The following is a 21,801-nucleotide window of genomic DNA, read 5'->3' on the forward strand; positions in this document are numbered from 1 at the left end:
TCGACACTTATCTACTTCATTTGTGGTATTTTATTTTTCACCCCCCTTTATGCCGGAACAAACATATATACACACCCACACACATACATCTATTTTTATATAGGTAGATAGTGTAGGTATGTACAGTCACCAGCAATACAAATTGGACACCTATATCATGAAATGGTCGCTTCCCTGTAAGGCGTTGTGTGTGTTGCCTAACTCTACGGCGTTGGTAGAAGTTGCCATTGGAAATTTGGTATTAAGCCCCACGTATCTCCTAGAGTTAGGCAACACGCATAACGCCTTTCAGGAAAGCGAGTATTTCAGGATCTAGGTGTCCCATTTTTATTGCTGGTGACTGTACAGTTGGAAAAATACACATACTCCGTCCCTGGTATCTCTGGAGGAAACGAACGAAAATAAGTGTCTGCGATGACGCCAGGCAGCTCCACCAATAAACACGTGAGAGGGAATGTGATTGTGTGGAGGGGAAAAGCGACTGCAGTTACCAGCCTTTGCAGCAGCGTGAACTGCTTTGCTCTGCCCACTCGATCCCTCCCCTCTCTCTGCCCCTATGCCCGACTGTACTTCACAGTTTCCGGGGACGGAGTATAGATACATATTACATTGGTAGTTATTTCAAGATGTGCTTTGAGTCGCGACACAACACAGGCACTGTCTCCTCTTCCGAGACGCTCGAACTTTGTCCCTGTCTAATCTCCTTGATATGATGCTGGAGACAGGGGCGGGCGGGAGGGGGAGACATGGATCGCCGCAAGAAAAGCCAGGCAGGAGACTCCGTGTCCCGTTTCATAAACTCCGACATCAACTCGTCACCAGTGAAGGATTGCCTTCCTTAATGACGCCACACACAAGCTCCCAGAGTCTCTTTTGTTAGGGGAACTGCGGGGGGGGGGGGGGGGACACGAAGCCAGTCTGTCCTTATGAACCGTGCAACGCCTGAAGAACCCACAAATCCCTGTGACAGCGTCCGTAATGGAAGAATATGGTACAGGAGACGCCGGGAAGAGTAAGAAAAAGAAACCTTGTCATTTTGGAAGCAAGGGATGCTCCATTGTCAACGACGTGAGGATGATGAACGAACCTTTCGAAGGACGTTCATTGATTGGATAGTTCGGCGAAACTTCCTTGAGGCGATGTTCTTTTCTTTCCTCCTCCCTTCGACCCAAAGTTGGGGAGGGTGGATACCGCCCTCTCATGTAATCCCCAGAATTTACCTTCCTCCCTGCCAATAGGGAACTTTCTGGAAGAATCTTTGCTGGAGTCAAAAGAATCCTACCCCGGATGGAAGCTTTCTCCAGCAATCTCTTTTTGGAGAACTTCACTGCATATTAACCTCTGTTATTTCGCCACGAAGGAGGCCTGGGATCGATTCCAGGACTGGGTGAACTGTCGTAGGAGTATCTGCGACCACGTCTGTGTGTGTCGCCATTGTCGTTTCGAGTATTACTCACATTCTAACTGAAATTGATCCATCATAATCTAATTATTGATAACAACTCGTTTGAATCAGTTTCCAAATTCAAGTAATACTAACAAATGAAAATTTATTTATTTATTGAAATTTTCCAGTACAGCAGAAGCCATTTTAAACCAGAACGAAACAACAGTAAAACAATAGACTAAGATTAAAAACACAAAAGAAAGGATAACATAAAATAAACAAAAATAAAACAAGCTAAAAAAGTACCAAGGTAAAGAGATCAGTTTCACAAAAGCATTACTTATGTAAATTTTTTCTCTGTTGCTGATAAAAAATGAATATGAAGTGAATATATCTATTTGGTTTGAGATTATATTGAACTGATTCTGTAGCCTATGGAATAGTGAACGTTGTATGAGTGATAGTCTGGGAGTTGCAGTGTGGAAAGTTTCCTTGCTCCGTGTTTTAATTCTGGGCACTCTGAGTGAGAGTTCGTGAAGTGGGATGCTGCATCTTAAGTTTCCATTTATGATCTTGCATAGCAATTTCATATCTGCAATGTATCTACGAGTTTCTGGAGTATTAATGTGCAGATTTACAAGCAGATCTCTCTTAGGCATGTGTCTCAGGGCAGGCACTCTATATCGAACGATGGAGAGGAAAAAGCTGAGAACACTGTCGATCTTGGAGGTATGAGAAGGGGCAGCCATGTTCCAGATTGGTGAACAATATTCTAGAATTGCGGACACAAATGTCTTGAAGTAAATGGAAAGTGCTTTCGGGTTATTGATTTCGGTGAATCTGTAAAGTAGGCCTAGCATACGCATTGCCTTTTTGTGATGGTTGATATGTGATTAAAGAGGAAATTCAAAGCATACTTAATTCGGGAAATGCATGTTACTTCTCTCATCATAAACTTTTATCTTTTCTCTAACTAACTAACTAACTCTCTAGCCTTCTTAAACCCGAAGTTTCATTGCTGCAGCAACACAGGCCTTCCATCTTTCCCTATCTTGAGCAAGATCTAAATACTCTTTTCCATCCCTACCGATTTCCCTTAGGTCCATCTCAACGTTGTCCCCCATCTTCGTCTTGGCCTTCCTACAGGTCTCTTACCATCAGGTTTCCCAACAAGAATCCTGTAAACTCCTCTTTCCTCTCCCATTCGTGCCACATGACCTGCCCACCTAAGTCTTCTTGATTAAATTATTTTGCTAATATCTGGACATGAATACAAATTATGTAGTTCTAAATTATGTAACCTTTTCCACTCACCTGTCTCCTCATCCCTTTTAGGTCCAAAGATTTTCCTAAGGATCTTATTTTCAAATACTCTCAATTTATGTTCCTTTTTCAATGTAAGGGACCAAGTTTCACATCCATATAATACTACCGGCAGAATTACGGTTTTGTATATTTTAACTTTTAGTTTCTTAGATATTAAACGAGAAGACAAAAGCTTATGAAGAGAGAAATAACATGCATTTCCTGAATTAAGCCTACTCTTTATTTCCTCTTTAATATAATTTTAATTTGTTAATATTACTCCTAAGTATTTGAATTTGGAAACTGGTTCAAACGAGTTGTTATCAATAATTAGATTTTGATTATTACCTAACACTTGGTTTCGGCCTGTAAGCATATATTTAGTTTTCTCTTTGTTAACTTCCAAACCTATCTCTTTAGCAATTTTGAAAAATATTTTACCATTATTATTAATTGTATTCACATCATCCCCCAGTAAGTCTACATCATCTGCATATGCTAACAACTGAGTCACACCATTTAATTTTAGTCCTTCTTTAGTTTCTTTTACCTTTCTTACAGCATATTCTAAGGCAAAATTAAATAGCAATGGAGATAATGCATCTCCTTGTTTTAACCCATCATGAATTGTAAATTTGTCAGACATATTAATACCCACACGAATTTTACTTTCTGTTTCACTGGTGCATATTTTTATCATACTAACAAGCTTCTTAGGTATTCCAAACTCTACTAATATATTATATAATTTATCTCTTTTGACCGAATCATATGCTTTTTTGAAATCAATGAATAGCTGATGGACATTTTGATTATATTCCCATTTTTTTTTCAAGTGTCTGTCTGATGTGAAAAATTTGATCTGTAGTTGATCTGTTACGTTTAAATCCACATTGATAATCACTTATAATTTCATTAGCATATTGGGTTAGTCTTGTTAAAAGAATGTTAGATAATATTTTATATGTTGTTGAGAGTAGAGAAATTCCACGGTAATTATTGCAGTTCATTCAGGTGCTTTGTTATTCTTTAGCCTTTTAATAGCATCTTTAACATCAGTCAAGTTATGTTCTGGAACTAAAGGTTCTGCTGTGTGTACTTCATTTACTTCTGATTTATCTCCTACATGGACATTTAAAAGGTCATTAAAGTAGTTCTTCCATCTATTTAGAATATCGCTTGGGTCAGCTAGAAAATCACCTTCTTTATCTTTTATCAAGTTTACTTTAGGGTGCCACCCTTTTCTAAACTCATTTACACCTTTATATAAATCTCTGATATTTTTATTTTTGCTGTTTGTTTCAATTTCGTTAATTTTGCTTTTCAAGTAATCTCTTTTTTTCCTTCTAAACGTGCGGTTAACTTCTCGCTTTTTTCTATTATAATTGTTTAGATTTGTATCATCCGAGTTATTTAACCACCTAAGTCTAGCCTGATATCTTATTTCTATTAGATTATGACATTTATTATCAAACCATGGCTTACTTTGTCTCGTTTTATGGTATCCTTATACTTTCTTTAGCTGCTGATTCTATTGCATTACGTATGTGCTCCCAATTCTTATTTACGTCTGTTTCATTTATATTTTCATCATCATTTAAATCCTGCAAAACATCAAATCTATTTGACAGTTTAATTTGGTAATCTTTCTTAATTCTTTCATCAGTAAACTTTACTGTATCAAATTTTAGAACTTTTAGATTTTGTTGCTTATTATTGATCACTGCGAGTCTTTCTCTTAATTTAGCAATTACTAAATAATGGTCACTGGCACAGTCAGCACCTCTATGTGTACGGACGTCAATTATACTAGTATGCCTTCTCTTATCAATGAGAATATGATCTATCTGATTACGAGTTTTACCATCTGGAGAAGACCAGGTATATTTATGGATATCTTTATGTTTAAAAGTGGTACTTTTCATTATCTTTTCTCTATAGAAACTAAAAGTTAAAATATACAAAACCGTAATTTTGCCTGTAGTATTATATGGATGCGAAAGTTGGTCCCTTACATTGAAAGAGGAACATAAATTGAAGAGTATTTGAAAAGAAAATCCTTAGGAAAATATTTGGACCTAAAAGGGATAAGGATACAGATGAGTGGAGAAGGTTACATAATTATTAGAATAATTAAATCAAGAAGACTTAGGTGGGCAGGCCATGTGGCACGAATGGGAGAGGAAATAAGAGTTTACAGGATTCTTGTAGGAAACCTGATGGTAAGAGACCCTCAGGAAGGCCAAGACGATGACGTTGAGATGGACCTAAAGGAAAGCTGCAAGGATGGAAAGATTGGATTGATATTGCCCAGGATAGGGACAGATGAAAGGCTTGTGTTGCTGCAGCCATAAACCTTCGGGTTTAAGAAGGCTAGAGAGTAAGTAAGTTCGTTGTTTCAAATATCTAATTATTTTCGGTTTTATTGCCAATCTATAGATTTTTATGATGTATAGCTTGTTAAAAATTAACATAAAATATTATTTTAAAGATTACTAAGACATTATAAGCTATTGTAAATTGTTTGTTTCATTCAGTTTGGTTCAAAGCCCACTTTATGTACAAAAAGGCTAATCGGGAATGGACCTACTGTTTAAAGTTGGATCCGAACCACTATGTGCACCGGGAATCGAACCAAGAACCCTTTGATTAAGGCGACGGCGTTTCGACTACGCCATCGGAACCTCGGGGGTTGAACACAGTAGTGAATGCAAATTCCCCTTAAAATGACTCCGTTCACCATTCTTGTCTTGAACAACTATTAAAACGAATGCTAAAACTAACAAATATTTTATAGTGTGTAACGTAACGGTCACCCCCTTGAATGCAGCATCGTAAAATACAGATTTACAATTCCAGCCCCTCAGAAAAAGAATCCTTCGTGCGTTAATGCCATAAATCTATATTTATAAAAATAGATGTATGTGGTGTGGGTCTGTATATTTGTTTGTTCCGGCATAACTCTCGAACGCCTGGAGCGATTTCAACCAAACTTGGTACACGTATCACTTGCAATCTGCAAATAATATTTTTTGGGTAAGACACTCCTGGCACCCATAGGGGTGGGGTGGGAAGGGGTGACATGTAAAAATAATCGAGAACCATCGATATTAAAATCCGCACAAACAGACATCCGTGACTCTATGCAATCCGCACGACGATAGTGTTTCTCGGGTTGTCTAACATTCAGGCTGTGTTGCGAATGGAATGCATAGTTTTCGTGACATTCCCAATGCGGTTCAACTCCAAGTTCATCACCTATCGGCATGGGGGGTGAGAGGGGGTGAAAAATAAAATGCCACAAATGACGTAGATTAGTGTCGAATCCATAGTTTTCGGAGTCGCTAAGCTAATTGGTGACATTCACGATCACATATAAAATTAGTTACATTGTACACTATAGTTAGAATTCATTATTTTCCTGTCTAATACAAGATTGGGATAAATAAATACCCGGGCAACGCTAGCTAATCAGCTAGTATTTTATAAATATGCTTGTTTTGATTACAACACCTTTGACTAATCTACTGGATGATGTCAAAGGACAGATTGATCAACCGAGGGAGGGGGTGCATACTCAACTTCAGAGATTGGCGGTGGAAGTTGTATAAGAAATCAAAAAAGGGTATGGGTAAGGCTGCATAATATTCGATCTCTAGATACCATAAAGACACTTGCTTGTTCCGGTGACTATTTCTAGAGTAATAGTTATTAATCCTAATAAGAGATGGCGCACTCACCTTGGCCCCGCCAGAGAGGATCACCTGCCCGAAATCATTCTGCACTCCAAACGGATACCTGACTTCTGCGCCGCAAGTGGTTTTGGATTTGTTCTCTCTTCCTGATCCATGCGTGTGTGGCGTCTGTTTCATCCCTGCCTGGGTACCATCCTACTAGCACCTGTGCGTGAGAGAAGAGAAGTGTGCGTCACTATCCGTTGAGTACGAGGGTGGGTCAAAAAGTAAGGTGACAAGTGTGCTGGAAAGAGTATATTTATTGATATGTAGATGAATGAAAGTGTAAATACAGAACAAGTCTTGATCTTCGTGTGGATACTAGATCGCTCTAGACCGCGAACGACACAGAAACCTTTACTAGAGTTGATGAGTTGTATCTTTGCGGGTGGAACCTGACAAGTCCGGATGCGCAGTAGCGACGGGACAAGCTACAGGCTATCTTTATCACTGCACATGACTCTTCTCTTACTCTGCAAGGGCTGTCGACCACTAAAATGGCGACTAGATGGCAACTACTCTCTTTCTGTATGCGCAGAGTAAGCAAGGTCACCTGCAAAGATACAGCTCATCAACTGTAGACTAAAACGCCACGTATATCAACTTTTCCACTAATTCAAATTGCTATACTATGTTGGTTATTCAAAGAAAACAAAGAAATATACATTATATGTTGCTGGTAAATGCTCAATCGATAGAAAATCTCCCCGAGATTTGATAACCATTTCAAGGTCAGCACAGAGTTGTATAGATCCCGCATGCGCACAAATGTTCAATGTGACGCGCTCTGGCAAGTCGAGCAGCATACGCCTGACCAGTGTTGCCACATGAAGGGAAATTTCCCTTTTGCAGGGAAATTCGGGCCGAAATTTTAGCCAAAAGGGAAAAGGTAATTTCGATGAAAAATACCACAATTGCAGGGAAATTTAAGGTCATCTGACTAAATTAATACAGTTTATGTTAATTTTGAATTTCATATCCACATTTTTATGTTATTTATTTATTTTGTTATTTCTACTTGTTTCTGCTCCTTTAAGTTTATTGTACGTTGCTTTTATGCATGTTTGGATAAATAGTAACGATGAGGATTAACGATTAAATGGATTCCTGACCGGGATTCAAACCTGGGACTTCTGGTCAGGAAGTGAGGAAACCGAAATGTGATTTTTTTTAAATATTTTTTTAATAAAACGAATAACGAATTGAATGGAATACTTAACTACGTATTACTACTGCTTCCACCACCACCACTAATAATGCTGATATTACCACTACAACTAATTATTATTATATAATTTGCTTAGGTGAAGGGAAAATTGGTCCAAAAAGGGAAATTTTGCTCCTTCGAAAGGGAAGTCGTGCCCTCATATTGTGGCAACAATGCGCCTGACCCCTGACATGTGGACGCCACAACGAAACGTGCAGTGTGTGCTATGGTTAGCAGAGTAACACAAACTGCACCTTTTGTTGTGGCGTCCACATGTTGACTGTCAGGCGTACGCTGCTCGTGCCAGAGTGCGTCACATTGAACATTTGTGCGCATGCGCGATCTATACGACTCTGTGCTGACCTTGAAATGGTGACGGTCAAATCTCGGGGAGATTTTCTATCGATTGAGCATTTACCAACAACATAAACTGTATAGTTCTTTCTTTATAAGCATATATTTTTGTGTACCTCTAGCCCGGACGCGCTTTTTCTTTCTCCAGTCAACTTGTGAATGCTCTCTGATTGGCTGTTGGAAAGTTACGGTGCTCTGATTGTGAGAATATCTTATTTGCACTGTACGTTAGGTTAGATTAGGTTAGGTTAGGTTAGATTAGATTAGATTAGAAAGCAGCAAATTTTCGCTGAAAATAGGAAATAAGGTATTCTCACAATCAGAGCACCGTAACTTTCCAACAGCCAATCAGAGAGCAAGAAATGAACCCGCATTCACAAGTTGACTGGAAAAAAAAAATTCGCAACCCGGACACCCTGTATATTTGACACACATTATTTCAATTCAGTCAAAGTAATTTACGTCAGTCATTGTAAGGGTGTTGTAGGACCATGGCAATTTCAAACTGACGGAGTGTTTTTTGAGAGGATAACGCTATTATGGGGGATATGCTTACTTTTCTGCGCACGCGTTTTTTAAAGTGCATTGGCAGTACGTAATGTCCTTTTATGGAAAGTATTCGGACACTTCGACCTGGTATCTTGCGCATTCTATCTTGGCCGAATTGGCTACACTGATTGTTAGTAAACCAGGCTGAAGAGCCAAGCGATAACAAAACATTAATTACTTTATCTGTACATACCAATACAAATTTCTGTCACCTTAAACAATACGTTTATGAAATGATTGATTGAACTGGTTCATTTCACTTCGTCTTACAGCCAGTTATGACTAATCGCGAAGATGAGGATGACTGATGAAGGGACACTCACAGAATTCGAACCTGAGACCCCTGGCGTACAGAAGCCGGCCTCCCTGACGGAGTGGTTAGCACAACGTGCTATGATACCAGGGTCCCGGTTGGAATCTCGGCCTGGTCATGAGTGTTATGATGAAATGGATGTATGGGACACACCACTCCGCATCTTCGCGATTAGCCAAAAGTGGCAGAAAGCGAAGTACAAGCTAAAAATCAATCAATCAATGACGAGATGCACTCGTCACTGAAGGATCCTCCCGATGGTGGTAATGCCGTCGCGTTGGAATGAAGAGGTCACGGGTTCGTAACCTGTGGAGGCACATTACACAGTGGTTCGGTTCCAACTTTAAACTGTAGGTCCAGTCCTGATTAGCATCTGTACATAAAGTGGACTGGAAACGTCAATTCGGCACTGAAGAAAGGTGACAACAATGTGCTAAAGAACGTTGCTTATTTTGTCAACGCAGAGGCAGAATTACATGGCAAGCAGCTGATTGCATCGCCCGCTTAAGCCTGGACTGGACATTTGGTATGCAAATGGGCGAATTTTTTCAAATTTTCCTCTCCATTCGAAAAACGTCTTGGATATATTTCAAAATATGAAACATTACATCAGCTTAGAATTCCTTCTAGAGCATTGACATGAAATTTCGTGTAGTTTTCTTTCACTGTTGTCTAGATATTATCAATAGTTTTGTGATTACATAAGTCTATTAAACTATTGATACCAAAGGTCCAGCCGAGCCTTAAGGTTGAAAACTCGACAGCCCCAGAAGGTTTTTCTCAACTTGGTAGGGCAGTACTTCTATTACGTGACGTCACTTGCACATTTGCTTTCCATACTGGAAAAGAACATAAAAAACAAGGTGAACAAAATCGCGACAAACAGACCGAAATGATCCAATTGCAATGCTGAATCCACTCCTTTTCGATTGACGGTCATTAGGACGCCGGAAATTAGCCTCTCAGCGCCATTTTTCCCTCAGGCTGTGAGCCCCTCCCCCGTCTTGTCCGAGGAAACCGAGCTGTTCGGCGTGAATTATCGACAATGGGCATTTGCTAACCGAAAGCCTCTTAGCCCCGTGATTTTGCGGCCGCCACAGGTTGCAGATTAATTTCTGCAATTGGCTTCATCGCTGCGGAGTTTTGCGGCGATTCGCAAATGATGCCCACGCAGGCAAATCGACTGGTTCAGGGGCGGAGGTGCGGGGTCGTGGAGGGAAGGGGGGGTTGTTAGCTCGTCAGCAGCGGAATGTCGCGTATCGAACGGTTTCGAAAAGGGTCAGCGGATGAAACGAGAGAGAGAGAGAGAGAGAGAGAGAGAGAGAGAGAGAGAGAGAGAGAGAGAGAGAGAGAGAGAATTTTTCCGCTGGATTTAAACAGAATTATGGGGTTTTCAACAACGTCCGCATCCAGACCTGTTTTTCATTGTTCAGCAACGCTGACTTTTGCATCCTTTTGTCGAAGGGTGTTGAACAGAATTAGTTCCACATACTTACCCAGTCTACTTATATTATTTTAAAAGTTAAGAAAGCTTAACTTCTCGAATCATGCGATACCACCAACACACCACTTCCCAACTTCTTCTTGTACAAAATAGATAACAATAAATATTGTAAATATACTTCCAATATAAAATTGCACGTAATACATTTAGTTTATTTTACATAATTTTCACAGGATTCCTGTTGGAAAACCTGATGGTAAGAGACCTGTACAAAGGCCAAGACGAAGATGGAGGGATATCGTTAAGAAGGACCTAAAGGATATCGGTGGGGATGGAAAAGAGTATATACAGTAGTGGCATTAATTCTGGACACTTTTAGTAAAATGTTTTTTTTTAAAAAAATCTCGAATGTAGAAACTACAGGGTCCGGCGGAATGAATAGCCTGATTTGAGTCACGTAGTACGGCGTCGCTGTTGCTCCTGCGCAACGACGTGTGTGCGCGCTGCATTGAGGAAGGACTGCTATTTGTAAGTATGGCTTTGTGGAGTTCGGAACATCGAGCATTCCCCGTTGAGGCGTATTTAAAAAATAAGGAGTCTCCGATCACCGTGTAGCGACTCTTTCGTCGCCATTTCCAGGTGGGCCGACATCAGAACGTCCCGGATCATAGGACGATTGTACGGTGGGTGCAACAATTCAGGACTACTGCATCGTGTGCAAAAAAGAAAAGCCCGGAGTGACCAAAGACACAACGGACCCAGGGGCGAGTGGAGGAGGCCCGTCAAGCACTGATCCGAAGTCCTCGGGGTTCTGCTGCCATAAATGCCTTGGCGCTAGGAATGTCAGATCGTTCCCTGCGGCGCATCATCCATGAAGACCTCCACTTCCACCCCTACAAAATGCAGGTCGTACAGAAACTAACCGAACAAGATAAACATGCCTGACGAACCTTTGCGTTGCGTTGCTTGGAACTTTTAGCAGCCGTGCTGCAGATGCGAAACAACATACGTACTGATGTCGGATGAGGCTCATTTTGATCTGCAGGATGGTGTCAATAAACAGAATTACAGATACTGGGCGACATTGAATCCTCGTTGGCTGCATGAGCAACCCCTGCACAGTGAACGTGTGGTGCGGTGTGGCATCGTTTGGCATCATCGGTCCATATTTTTTGAGGATCTTCATGGACGTGCGGTAACGGTTAATAGCGATCGCTATGTCCAAATGTTACATGACTTCCTCCTTCCAAGGGTGAACAACGGCATATGGTTACAACAGGACGGGGCAACAGCCCACACGGCCCGCCGGTTCATGACTGTCTTGCGGCGTCATTTTCCTCGTCGATTGATTTCCCGATTTGGGGACATTCATTGGCCATCACGGTCGCCCGATTTGCTGCCCCTGACTTCTTCTTGTGGGGCTACCTGAAAAGTCAAGTGTACGCTATACGTCCTCATACCGTGGCTGAATTGAAGGCAAGGATACGTACAGCTGTGCAGGCGATCCCATTGGACATGCTGGAGCGGGTGATGCGAGTTTTCGTTCGCCGCCTGGAAGAATGCGCTGAACGTGATGGCGACCATCTGTCGGGCGTTATATTCAAAACCAAGTAAAATGGCATATATGGTATGTAATGGCATCTATTATTCTTTGTTTTCAATGTGTGTTTCAATAAATTATTCGATTTGTTCCGACGTTCTGTTCTTTTTATATCCTACTATTCATTCTGCCGGACCCTATATTCTGCATAGAAATATTAAACAAGTTTAAATGACATCGTTCAGTAACTTCAATAATTGCTACTGAGTGCAGCATTGTAGTCTGATTATAATTGTTATTTTCAACTAACAGAACGCTTGTGTGCGATTGTTGTATAGTAGGTCAACTTCCTACTGCTGCAAAAAATGAAGCTCACTCTTAACCCACAGTACAATACAGAAAATACCAATCATCAGAGAACAATGCTGCAGTAAGATGAAATTCTTGACGCTACTGAACAATGTACAACAATGATGCTCCCAGTTGACCTACTATACAACTATACAACAATCGCACACAAGCGTTATCTATTGTAGGGGGTTCTGGATTAATATGATTAGTTTTTCCTTCTGTTTTTGTTGTTATTATTCCTCTTAATTTGAAGATAGGGGCAGTTATTTGCATTTTATTAGGAGGGTGAATTGGATATAATATTACATCTTTCTTGTTTGAAGTTTATCCATTTTTTAATAATAAAATAATATACTATTTATTAGGAAGAATATGATTTTTACCTTATTTATCCTCTGGTGGGTTAATTGGTAGTTCATTTATTATTGGAGGTCTATATATTAAGACTATTGATTATGGATGAAGTGAACTTATAGGGGGACAGGGAGTGTATAAATATATAAGGAGTGGTTCTTTACATTCGAGATTTTTAAAAAAATTAACATTTTACTAAAAGTGTCCAGAATTAATGCCACTACTGTAGATCTTGCTCAGGATAGGGACAGATGGAAGGCTTCTGTTGTTGCATTCATAAACCTTCGAGTTTACGAAGGCTAGAGAGTTAGTTAGTTACTTCACTTTTCTACCAGTTTTGGCTAATTCCGAAGATGAAGATGAGTGATGAAGCTGATAACGGGACGATCGTAATGAACACCAATGCCAAGGTCACTAACAAGGTCCTGACGTCTGGACTCACAGCCAGCGAGACTTGTGTTGTGTCGTCCTTATATGTTTGTCATCCTCCCTTCATCACCGTATCACCATTCATCTTCATCTTCTGCCAAAAGTGACAGAGAAGCAAAGTTAAAATCAATCAATCAAATATCCCTCGCAAAGGGAAAGCTGAGCTCCGATTGGCAGAGAGCTAAAACTGTGCTGTCTCCAGCGCCCTGTCAGTGGATATCAAGGCCTTCCAGCAGACGACAGAGCACTCAGTGGCGGGAAGTGTATCGTCCCAAACCTTCCAAGTCCATCTCCGTACACTGCCTGGTTCGGCCCAGCCTCAAGCATCGTCGGAAGCTGGCAGAAAAACGAAAGGGACGGAATGAAATGTCACGTGACCTTTCCCCGATGTCTTCCAGCGCAATTTAGAAGACATCTTATTCGGAGAGCCACTCCAGCCTTCCTTTCCCTTCTCTGTCGAAGGGGCCGAGGGGGACGGACGCTGAAGGATTGCGTGCATTTGTCTCTCCCGTGACGACTGATTGCTACAAAACCGATGCTCGGTTCCCCCCCCCCTTCCAGCCTTCATTTGTCTACCGGAAGTGGAGAGAGAGGAGGGGGGATTGAATTGTGTCCTGCTACTCATGGCACAAAAGTGCATGCGGCCTTCGTACTGTCACGTAGGCCAATGTACTCGCCAGCAAATTAATTTGTCATATTTCTAAATCATTAATCGAAAGGAAGTCTGCCTCGTGGAGTCAGTATGGGAATCACACAGACAAGTGTTCGCATGTGCACAGAGATAGAAGGAGGGAAATAATAGGGAATACACAGAGAAAGAAACAGTAAAACAGGAATAAAAACGAAGAAAGAAAGAAATAGAGAAACAGGTCAAGAATGAAAGGAGACAAAGAGAGAAAGGAAAATATGAGAAAGGGGGACAGAGAGAATAAGAAAACAGAAGGAAAGAGATAAACAAGAAAAAGGAAACAATGGAAGGAAGAGGAACGAGAAAAAGGAAAGAATGGAAGGAAGAGAAACGCGAAAAAGGAAAGAATGGAAGGAAGAGAAACGAGAAAAAGGAAAGAATGAAAAAAGAGAAACAAGAAAAGAAAGAAATGTAAGTAAAAGGAAAGAATGAAAGGAAGAGAAAAAAGAAACAGGAAAGAATGAAAAAGAGAGAAACAAGAAAAATAGAAATATAAGTAAAAGGAAAGAATCGAAGGAAGAGAAACGAGAAAAAGGAAAGAATGGAAGGAAGAGAAACGAGAAAAAGGAAATAATGGAAGGAAGAGAAACGAGAAAAAGGAAAGAATGGAAGGAAGAGAATCGAGAAAAAGGAAAGAATGGAAGGAAGAGAAACAAGAAAAAGAAAAGAACGTAAGGAAGAGAAACGAGAAAAAGGAAAGAATGGAAGGAAGAGAAATCAGAAAAAGGAATGAATGAAAATGAGAGAGGCAAGAAAAATATAAGTAAAAAGAAAGAATGAGAGGAAGAGAAACAGGAAAAAGAAAAGAATGAAAAAGAGAGAAACAAGAAAAGATAGAAATATAAGTAAAAGGAAAGAATGAAACTAAGAGAAACAAGAGAAAGGAAAGAATGAAAAAGAGAAACAAGAAAAAGGAAAGAATGAAAAAGAGAAACAAGAAAAAGGAAAGAATGAAAAAGAGAAACAAGAAAAAGGAAAGAATGAAAAAGAGAGAGGCAAGAAAAATATAAGTAAAAAGAAAGAATGAGAGGAAGAGAAACAGGAAAAAGAAAAGAATGAAAAAGAGAGAAACAAGGAAAGATAGAAATATAAGTAGAAGAAAAGAAAGGAAGTGAAACAAAATAAAAGGGAGGAACATAAGGAAAAGAGGAAGGTGAGAAAGAGAGGACTTACATAGCGGTTCGGATCCCACTTTAAACTGTACGTCCAGTCCCGATTAGCCTATCGGTGCATAAAGCTACTTAAATCACACAAGTCAACTAATCCTCGCGAATAGCAAAAGTGGCTAAAACCGACGCTAAGTAACAAAAACACAATGAAACGTCGTACATTAGCAAAACCAATTAGGTACAGCCAGCCCTCATACATGCAAAGCCAATTCTGAATATACTAAAACACGTAAATAAGAACATAACATCACAGAACTGGAATAATCCATGTATTCCTTTGGAAACTTGATCGCTCACCTATTTTTACCCCCCATTACACGGTGTACAGGGAATCGTTTTTCATTTCACGGGTTATGGGGTGGGGGACTTAGAAATATAATGAAGTTACGTTACGAGATGAGCTAAAAGAGAAGTACAGGGAACGTGGGCGGCAGGGGGGAGGGGGGAGTTCAGGTGATTTATTGCATTCGGCACAGATCTGACCAAGGCAGTAAAAACTTTTTAACAACTCTTCCTCCCCAGTAAATTGGAAATATTGCTGCTAAATTTCATCACTGCGAAACCCTAAATCAGGATGCTGATATTCGCCGGGCATCTCTTTAAAAGAGAGTTTCAACAGCGGGAAGATCGTGCGTTCATCTTTACGTTCATCTGCGAAGGATTGTTATGCTTTTCTGATACCCAGCTCAATATGCTTAGAGGTTTTCTTCATGCGTATCATGAATGAGATGTTATTGGGCTTTGAAATGGTTAATTTTGGTTCGGCTGGTGTTATTTTCAAAACAGAGTTTATAAAAAGCCGTATCTATGTTTGCAAATTGACGCCATAACTGTAGAGAATATCGTTACAGATATAAGGGCACCGCAAACAATTCTTCGTAATAAAAGTGATGAGAATGTAGCGTGTGAAATGGGTAAAGTAAGAAATAAATGTGTATTGGAAAGAGTTGGTGAAAGAAGAACAACGCTTGAAAGGGAAAAGAAGGAATAGTCTGGGATACTGCCCAAGAAGGAACTGCCTGCTAAAAGACTCACTGGAAGCAATGGTTAACGGGAAAAGGATCTGTGGATAAGAATATGAAGTCAGATGATAGACGATACTAAACTATAACACCATTAAGCCTTGTTTCCATGATATGAAAAACTCAATATGCTGACCAAGGCAGAAATTTATTTTATTATAAAACAAACTAAACGTAACGTATCAACCTTCTAGCAAGGTCTTCTTCAGACTCTGCACCAAGTTCAAATGTAACAAGGTACAAAACAGGACGATATATATACACAATTATTACTCCCCTCCAGACTATTAGAAAGTTGTTCTGGAACATTCTAGCAGGTGGCTTTCCCTTGTCTAGAGAATACTAGTGAGAAAATGGAAGGAGGCCAAGGAAATAGAGAAGAAAGGTGAAGAAGACACAATGAACTGGAATGGGGGACTGAAGATAAACAAAGAATGTAAGAAGGTGTTAGAAAGACTGGAAGGAAGGACAAGAGAAAGAGGAAGGAAGAAGAATGAAGGAAAAAGAGCGTGAGATAAAAAGAGTCCAACCACATTCTAGATGGAAGAAAATATGTTTAGCCTTTAAGGTGAAAGTTGACAAGGGAAAGTCACTTGCTAGAATGTTCCAGAACAACTTTCTAATAGTCTGGAGGCGAGTAATGTTTGTGTACATATATCGTCCTGTTTTGTACCTTGTTACATTTGTACTTGGTACAGAGTCTGAAGAAGACCTTGCTAGAAGGTTGAAACGTTACGTTTAATTTATGTTTTTAATCAAATAAAGTACTGCTTTAGTCAGCATATTGAGTTTTTGATATTAAACTAAGTGGATCCCTCTCTGACATGACGGAAGACGCAAAGACTGGAGGTTGCAATGAAGAACCTGCCTATTAAGACAGAGACCAATGAACAAAATTCATGTCTCTTTGTCTCTACTTCTATATCTTCTTCCTCTTTTCTTTCTTTCTTCATCTCTAACTCTTTTTCTATTACTCTTTATTTTCCTTTCTTCCCATCTTGATTTCTCTCAATTTATTTCTATTTATTTTTCTCCTTTCTTTGCTTTCCATCATTTTCTTTCTTTCTCTCTCTAAAATCTTGTCTATGTTTCTCTCTCACTTACGTATCATTTCCTTCTCCCTTTGCATCAATTTCTAAATCGTTTTCACCACTCTTTATAACTCCATTCTTCTTTTTGTTTTCTTCTCTTCCTATCTTTTTCACTCTCCTTCTGTTTCTTCTTCCGCTCCTTTTACCTCTATACCGATATATTTTCTCCTTATTTCTCTTTTCTTTCCTATCGATTTTTCTCTTGCATTTTTCCGTATCTCCTCCTTATCCCTATATCTCTATTTCTACATCTTTTCTCGTTTATCTCTCTTTTCCTTTCTTCTTATTTTTTCACTTTCTGTATCTCATCTTTTGTTCCCATTTCTATATTTTATCTTCTTTCGCTCTTTCTTTCGATCTTGTTGCCTTTAAATGAGCAATATCTCTGTAGAAGGCCCAAGAGTAGCTCTACACAATACAGCTTAAACTGCATACAAGCCTCGCCAATCCATGACAAGTCTTCAACAAATCTTCCAAATGAAATGTTACATGGCTTAATTGTAACCCTATTGAGATGATAATAATACTATATTGTAATATTTACAATATTAACATTGCCCTATCTTACCTCACAAAACTAGCATAATTATGTACCTTAATCTCAATATCCTTGCGTGCATCTCATGCTCAGAAATGTTCAGTACGTGTGTGTGTGTGAATGTGTTTCTTCTTTCTTTTTTATGTGTTTTCTTGATTTTTAAAAATGTCTTTGTTCTTTTCTTTGTAACCATTTTTTTTACAACAAGTAAATGTATAAACGGGATTAGGTGGGAGAACAGCCACAGGCTGACTTCAATAAAGAAGATTTGAATTTGAATTTCTGTGTCTTCTCCCATGCCTATGTATCTACTTTTGTAACTTTTCCACTTTTCTCCAGCGTTTTTCTTACAATTTCTCTCTTTGTTACTGCATCTCTCTCTTTTTCTCTATTTCAGTCTATGTATTTCGCAATGGGCCAATGCCCACACTAACCCTCCTGGTGGCGACGCCCTTCTGCCCCATAGAGACATTATACGGATTCGAGTCGCAAGTCAGGAAAGAGAACATCGAAGTGACGTATACAAAATATAGCAGAAGCTCACAGAGGAGAACTGGCAAACACCCCTCGTACATATTTCATGAAACCAGGAAGACCCAGAATGAGCAGAACGTCGATTAAGAGAGCCTCGCGGGGGAGAAGACATCCCTCTCGAGAGCAACGCAGCATCCGGGTACAAGGTCATTAGGGCCGCCACAAATTTTCGGGAACCAGCAGCGCAGGGATTCGATTAAGATTCAGAAGAGGTGGCTAACATCCATACAGCGGCAATCAATGGTGAGGAATTGTCAGCGGCCGCAAGAGGTCGTTGAGGACGCCACCAACAGGCAGAGAGGAAAAACACGGGCAGAGCGCCAAGGAATCTTTCCTAGGAGGTTTCTGGTCCAGATTATGATCCGCCCCCAAATTATAATGTGAACGACATGCACATCAGTGAATCTATGTTTCTGTTGGTAAAAGGGAGATTCTGCTTGTACCCTGTAGCTACTCCAGTTCTGGAATAAACTTAAACAGTCTTGAACTGAGGGGCGTCCCCGATGGCGTAGTGGTAACGTCGTCGCCTTGTGATCAAGGGGTCCCGGGTTCCATATCCATAGCAAAATGGTTCGGATCTCACTTTAAACTGTAGGTCCAACTTAAAACAACAATTCAATCATACACAAAACAATCTTGAATTGAAAAATCTTAACACTTTCAGAATTACGACATTGTTTCTTCACACACAACGCTAACCTCCGTGGCGGAATGGTTAGCACAGGCCACTACGACGTGAGGAGAGACTTCATCTATTTCATCATATCATCACTTCATCGTCGCGATTAGCCAAAAGTGGCAGAAAGCGACGCTTAATAACGCAATACATACCGATTCTTTTCTGCAACGTTCAAATGTGCGACATATTAGCAACATTAACGTAAGTAGATTTCACACCGAACTGTGTCTCAATGATACTTTACCACAACTTCACGCCTAAGAGACAAGAGACACTTCACCACAAACTTCATGCCAATGTATCAAGTAATACCTCACTACAAATTTCACACACATTACTAGCCACATTCCTCTTTATTCTTGAAAAAGAAATTACATTGCGGATGCACAGCAAATAGAATGACAGATACGACATCCACGCTTTACATGTGACACCCTAGTGACAAGAGAAGTGTGGAGCGTGATAGATTCTCCATATAGAATCATATAAAGATTACTCCAACGTTATAAACAAAATCAGTACATCGACTTTAAATGCATATTCTAACGTTCACGTTGAATTTATGACTGCAACTTACTTTCCGAACACCCCACAAGTAGAAAAAGAGCTCTTTCATCAAAGGTTTACGCTTCACTCCTGCCCACAACGGACACCTTGACACGTACATCAAGCTCTTCCGCTCGTCTGTTGATTTCACAGGTAAAGGAAAAAGGTTCCCCTGTACTTCATCGTCGATGTTTATTTTTTTTCTACCATGCTGCCAAAGCTACATCGCCCAAGGTGCAACAAAACTTGTCAAGTGACCGACGTAGAAAGAAAAACGATACGTCACTGTATCCACTTCATATCATCTTCCTGCTCCGACATGTAAGCAAACAAGACTTCATGTCCACTTTTTTGGTATTGAAGTGGATAGCAGCATTTAGATTGGTTGATTTGGTGTTTTAAGTCCACTTTATGTACAGTAAGGCTAATCGGGACTGGACCTACAGTTTAAAGTGGGATCCGAACCACTTGTGCCTCCGCCGGGTATCGAACCCGGGACCCCTAGCAGCATTTAGAACTGCCAAACATTCGGTAAGGGCAGAATATGGAGAAAGGGGGTATGGGGAAGGCCACCGCAGCAGAAAAATATCCGAGACATCCCATGGATATTTGTGCCGAAGTTCAGGATGCCCAACGGATATCCACGAGTATCCAATGGACATCCATTGGATATTCGGGGGGATGTTCTGTGGATCAATTTTGGATATGCTTTGAATAAAGTTCAATGCTGTTCACGTGACTGTTTCGGCTTTTTCGTGCACGTATGTACAGTCACGGACATTGACTTTCATTACTATCACTCCAACCCAGAAGTGTCCGTGGCTGTACAGTCTTGGACACAGCTGGCTTGTAACGACCCTATTGAAGAAGCACTGAAGCAAGCCTTCCATGTCTGACCACCAAGCGCCTTGTGACTAGACAACCCAAACAGCATTGCAATTCTGCGGCTTGTATACCAGTCACGGGTATACATCTCTGTAAATTGAGTAGTGATGCAAAAGAGAAATACGAGATGAAGATTGTCGATCGTAATGTCTCGTGTTCTCGACATGGAATAATACTCAATCCACGTTACGTTCCATTATTTAATTTTGATTGGGAACGAACCTGACGGACTGGGTTTATATTTTCACTCCTTGCATTACAGTAAATTCCATATTTTACAATTACATTAATGCTTTGAACGAAAATAATGCCCAGAAAAACATCGAACACACATGCACGCGAAAACAAACGCACAAAGCTAAGTTTTAACTTCCAAGTGAATGTCCAAATAACAGTAAATGGAGAAGCACGATGTGCGAAACATGGGATTTTTCACAGAAATAATGCGTCTATTTGTGACATACGTGGTTTCTATTAATAGGCAATGAAACAATTATGAGAGAAATTAACATGCTTTTTCGTCTTCAGGTGCTGAGGAAGGAAACAGACTGACTGGAAAAAGGAAAGCATGGTGCTATTGATAGGCTGTTGGTTAGCGTACAGAGCTTTCATCAGTGAGGTCTAGGTTCGATCCCCACCAAGGACATTATTTTTTATTCTTTTCTATTAGTGAAGAAGTATGAAATATTGTTTTCTAGGCATTTTGACGAAAGGATACGCATCAAATTTGTTCGCTTAATCTGTATTTTCATTCTTCTAATAAGTTCTCTATCGCAATGGGATATAGAGATTCTCTATCTAGGCGATGGATATCTTCTCAATGGTTACGTAGCTGCGTTTCTCCAGTCCCTTACATCCACTTGTCTTATTTATTTACTTCATTTCATATCTAACGAAAACACACAGATATAGTTAGAACAAGAAACACACCTCGCGTCGAAGGTTCCAGACTCGAGTTCTGGCTTTTTTTTTCGAGGGTGATCATTCTTGTGTGTTTGTTTATCATCTTTGTCAAAAAAATATTCCTCATTATTGCCGTGATTGACCTAGGGAGAGACCAAAGCGACTGAAATAACAAAAGTACAGAAAATGCAAGACACATCTGCCTAGGCATGTTATACCTTGGGAATTAGCAATCTGAAAATTAACTTGCGTTTCAGTCTACTACTTGCGAAAGAGTTTCGTATTGTCTCGTTTGGAGTGTTGGTTATCGTGTCGGACTAGCATGCGGGCAACCCGAGTTCGAGCCCAGCAGAAGGCAAGTTTTTTTTTTTTTTGTCTAATTTCATCCAACCATATTTATAAAACTGAGGTTTCTGCAAAACCTTTTGAATTGCATGCCACTTCGTATGTTGGTAATTTGAAAGCATCAAAGATGAAAATTTGATGTTTCGAAGCGACGATGTATTTGTGTATGTGTTGAATAAACGCAGTTATCTATTAGCGAAAAACATGCAGCCACGTGATCATTGAGAACGCTTCCTAGTTGTCAGTGCTAATATGGCAGTAACTACAGTCTGTCAACACACACCAACTTTCACTTTTCCCGTAAAATGATTACCTTTCCACGTTTCAAAATCATGAGTGCTGTCTAAAGCAATACTTTGATACTTGCGTTTGCATGTTCGAATCTAAAGTAATACGAAACTTTTTTCCCAACAAATGACATTCAAACCATTAAT

At 40.0% G+C, this 21,801-nt stretch overlaps 1 protein-coding gene across 1 annotated transcript in view; it reads right to left on the reverse strand.

The window, feature by feature from the left end:
- The window catches only part of LOC146004296 (uncharacterized), a 953,900-nt gene that overhangs the window by 468,353 nt on the left and 463,746 nt on the right, over positions 1 to 21,801 (reverse strand). Inside the window, exon 2 of the mRNA XM_083143016.1 lies at positions 6,433 to 6,592. Within this exon, the coding sequence (XP_082999142.1) occupies positions 6,433 to 6,564 (132 nt within the window). The 5' untranslated portion in view covers positions 6,565 to 6,592. The remainder of the gene's footprint in view (positions 1 to 6,432; positions 6,593 to 21,801) is intronic.

This window comes from Lepisma saccharinum, chromosome 21 (assembly GCF_977018435.1).
Source record: "Lepisma saccharinum chromosome 21, izLepSacc3.1, whole genome shotgun sequence".
Classification (NCBI taxonomy): domain Eukaryota; kingdom Metazoa; phylum Arthropoda; class Insecta; order Zygentoma; family Lepismatidae; genus Lepisma; species Lepisma saccharinum.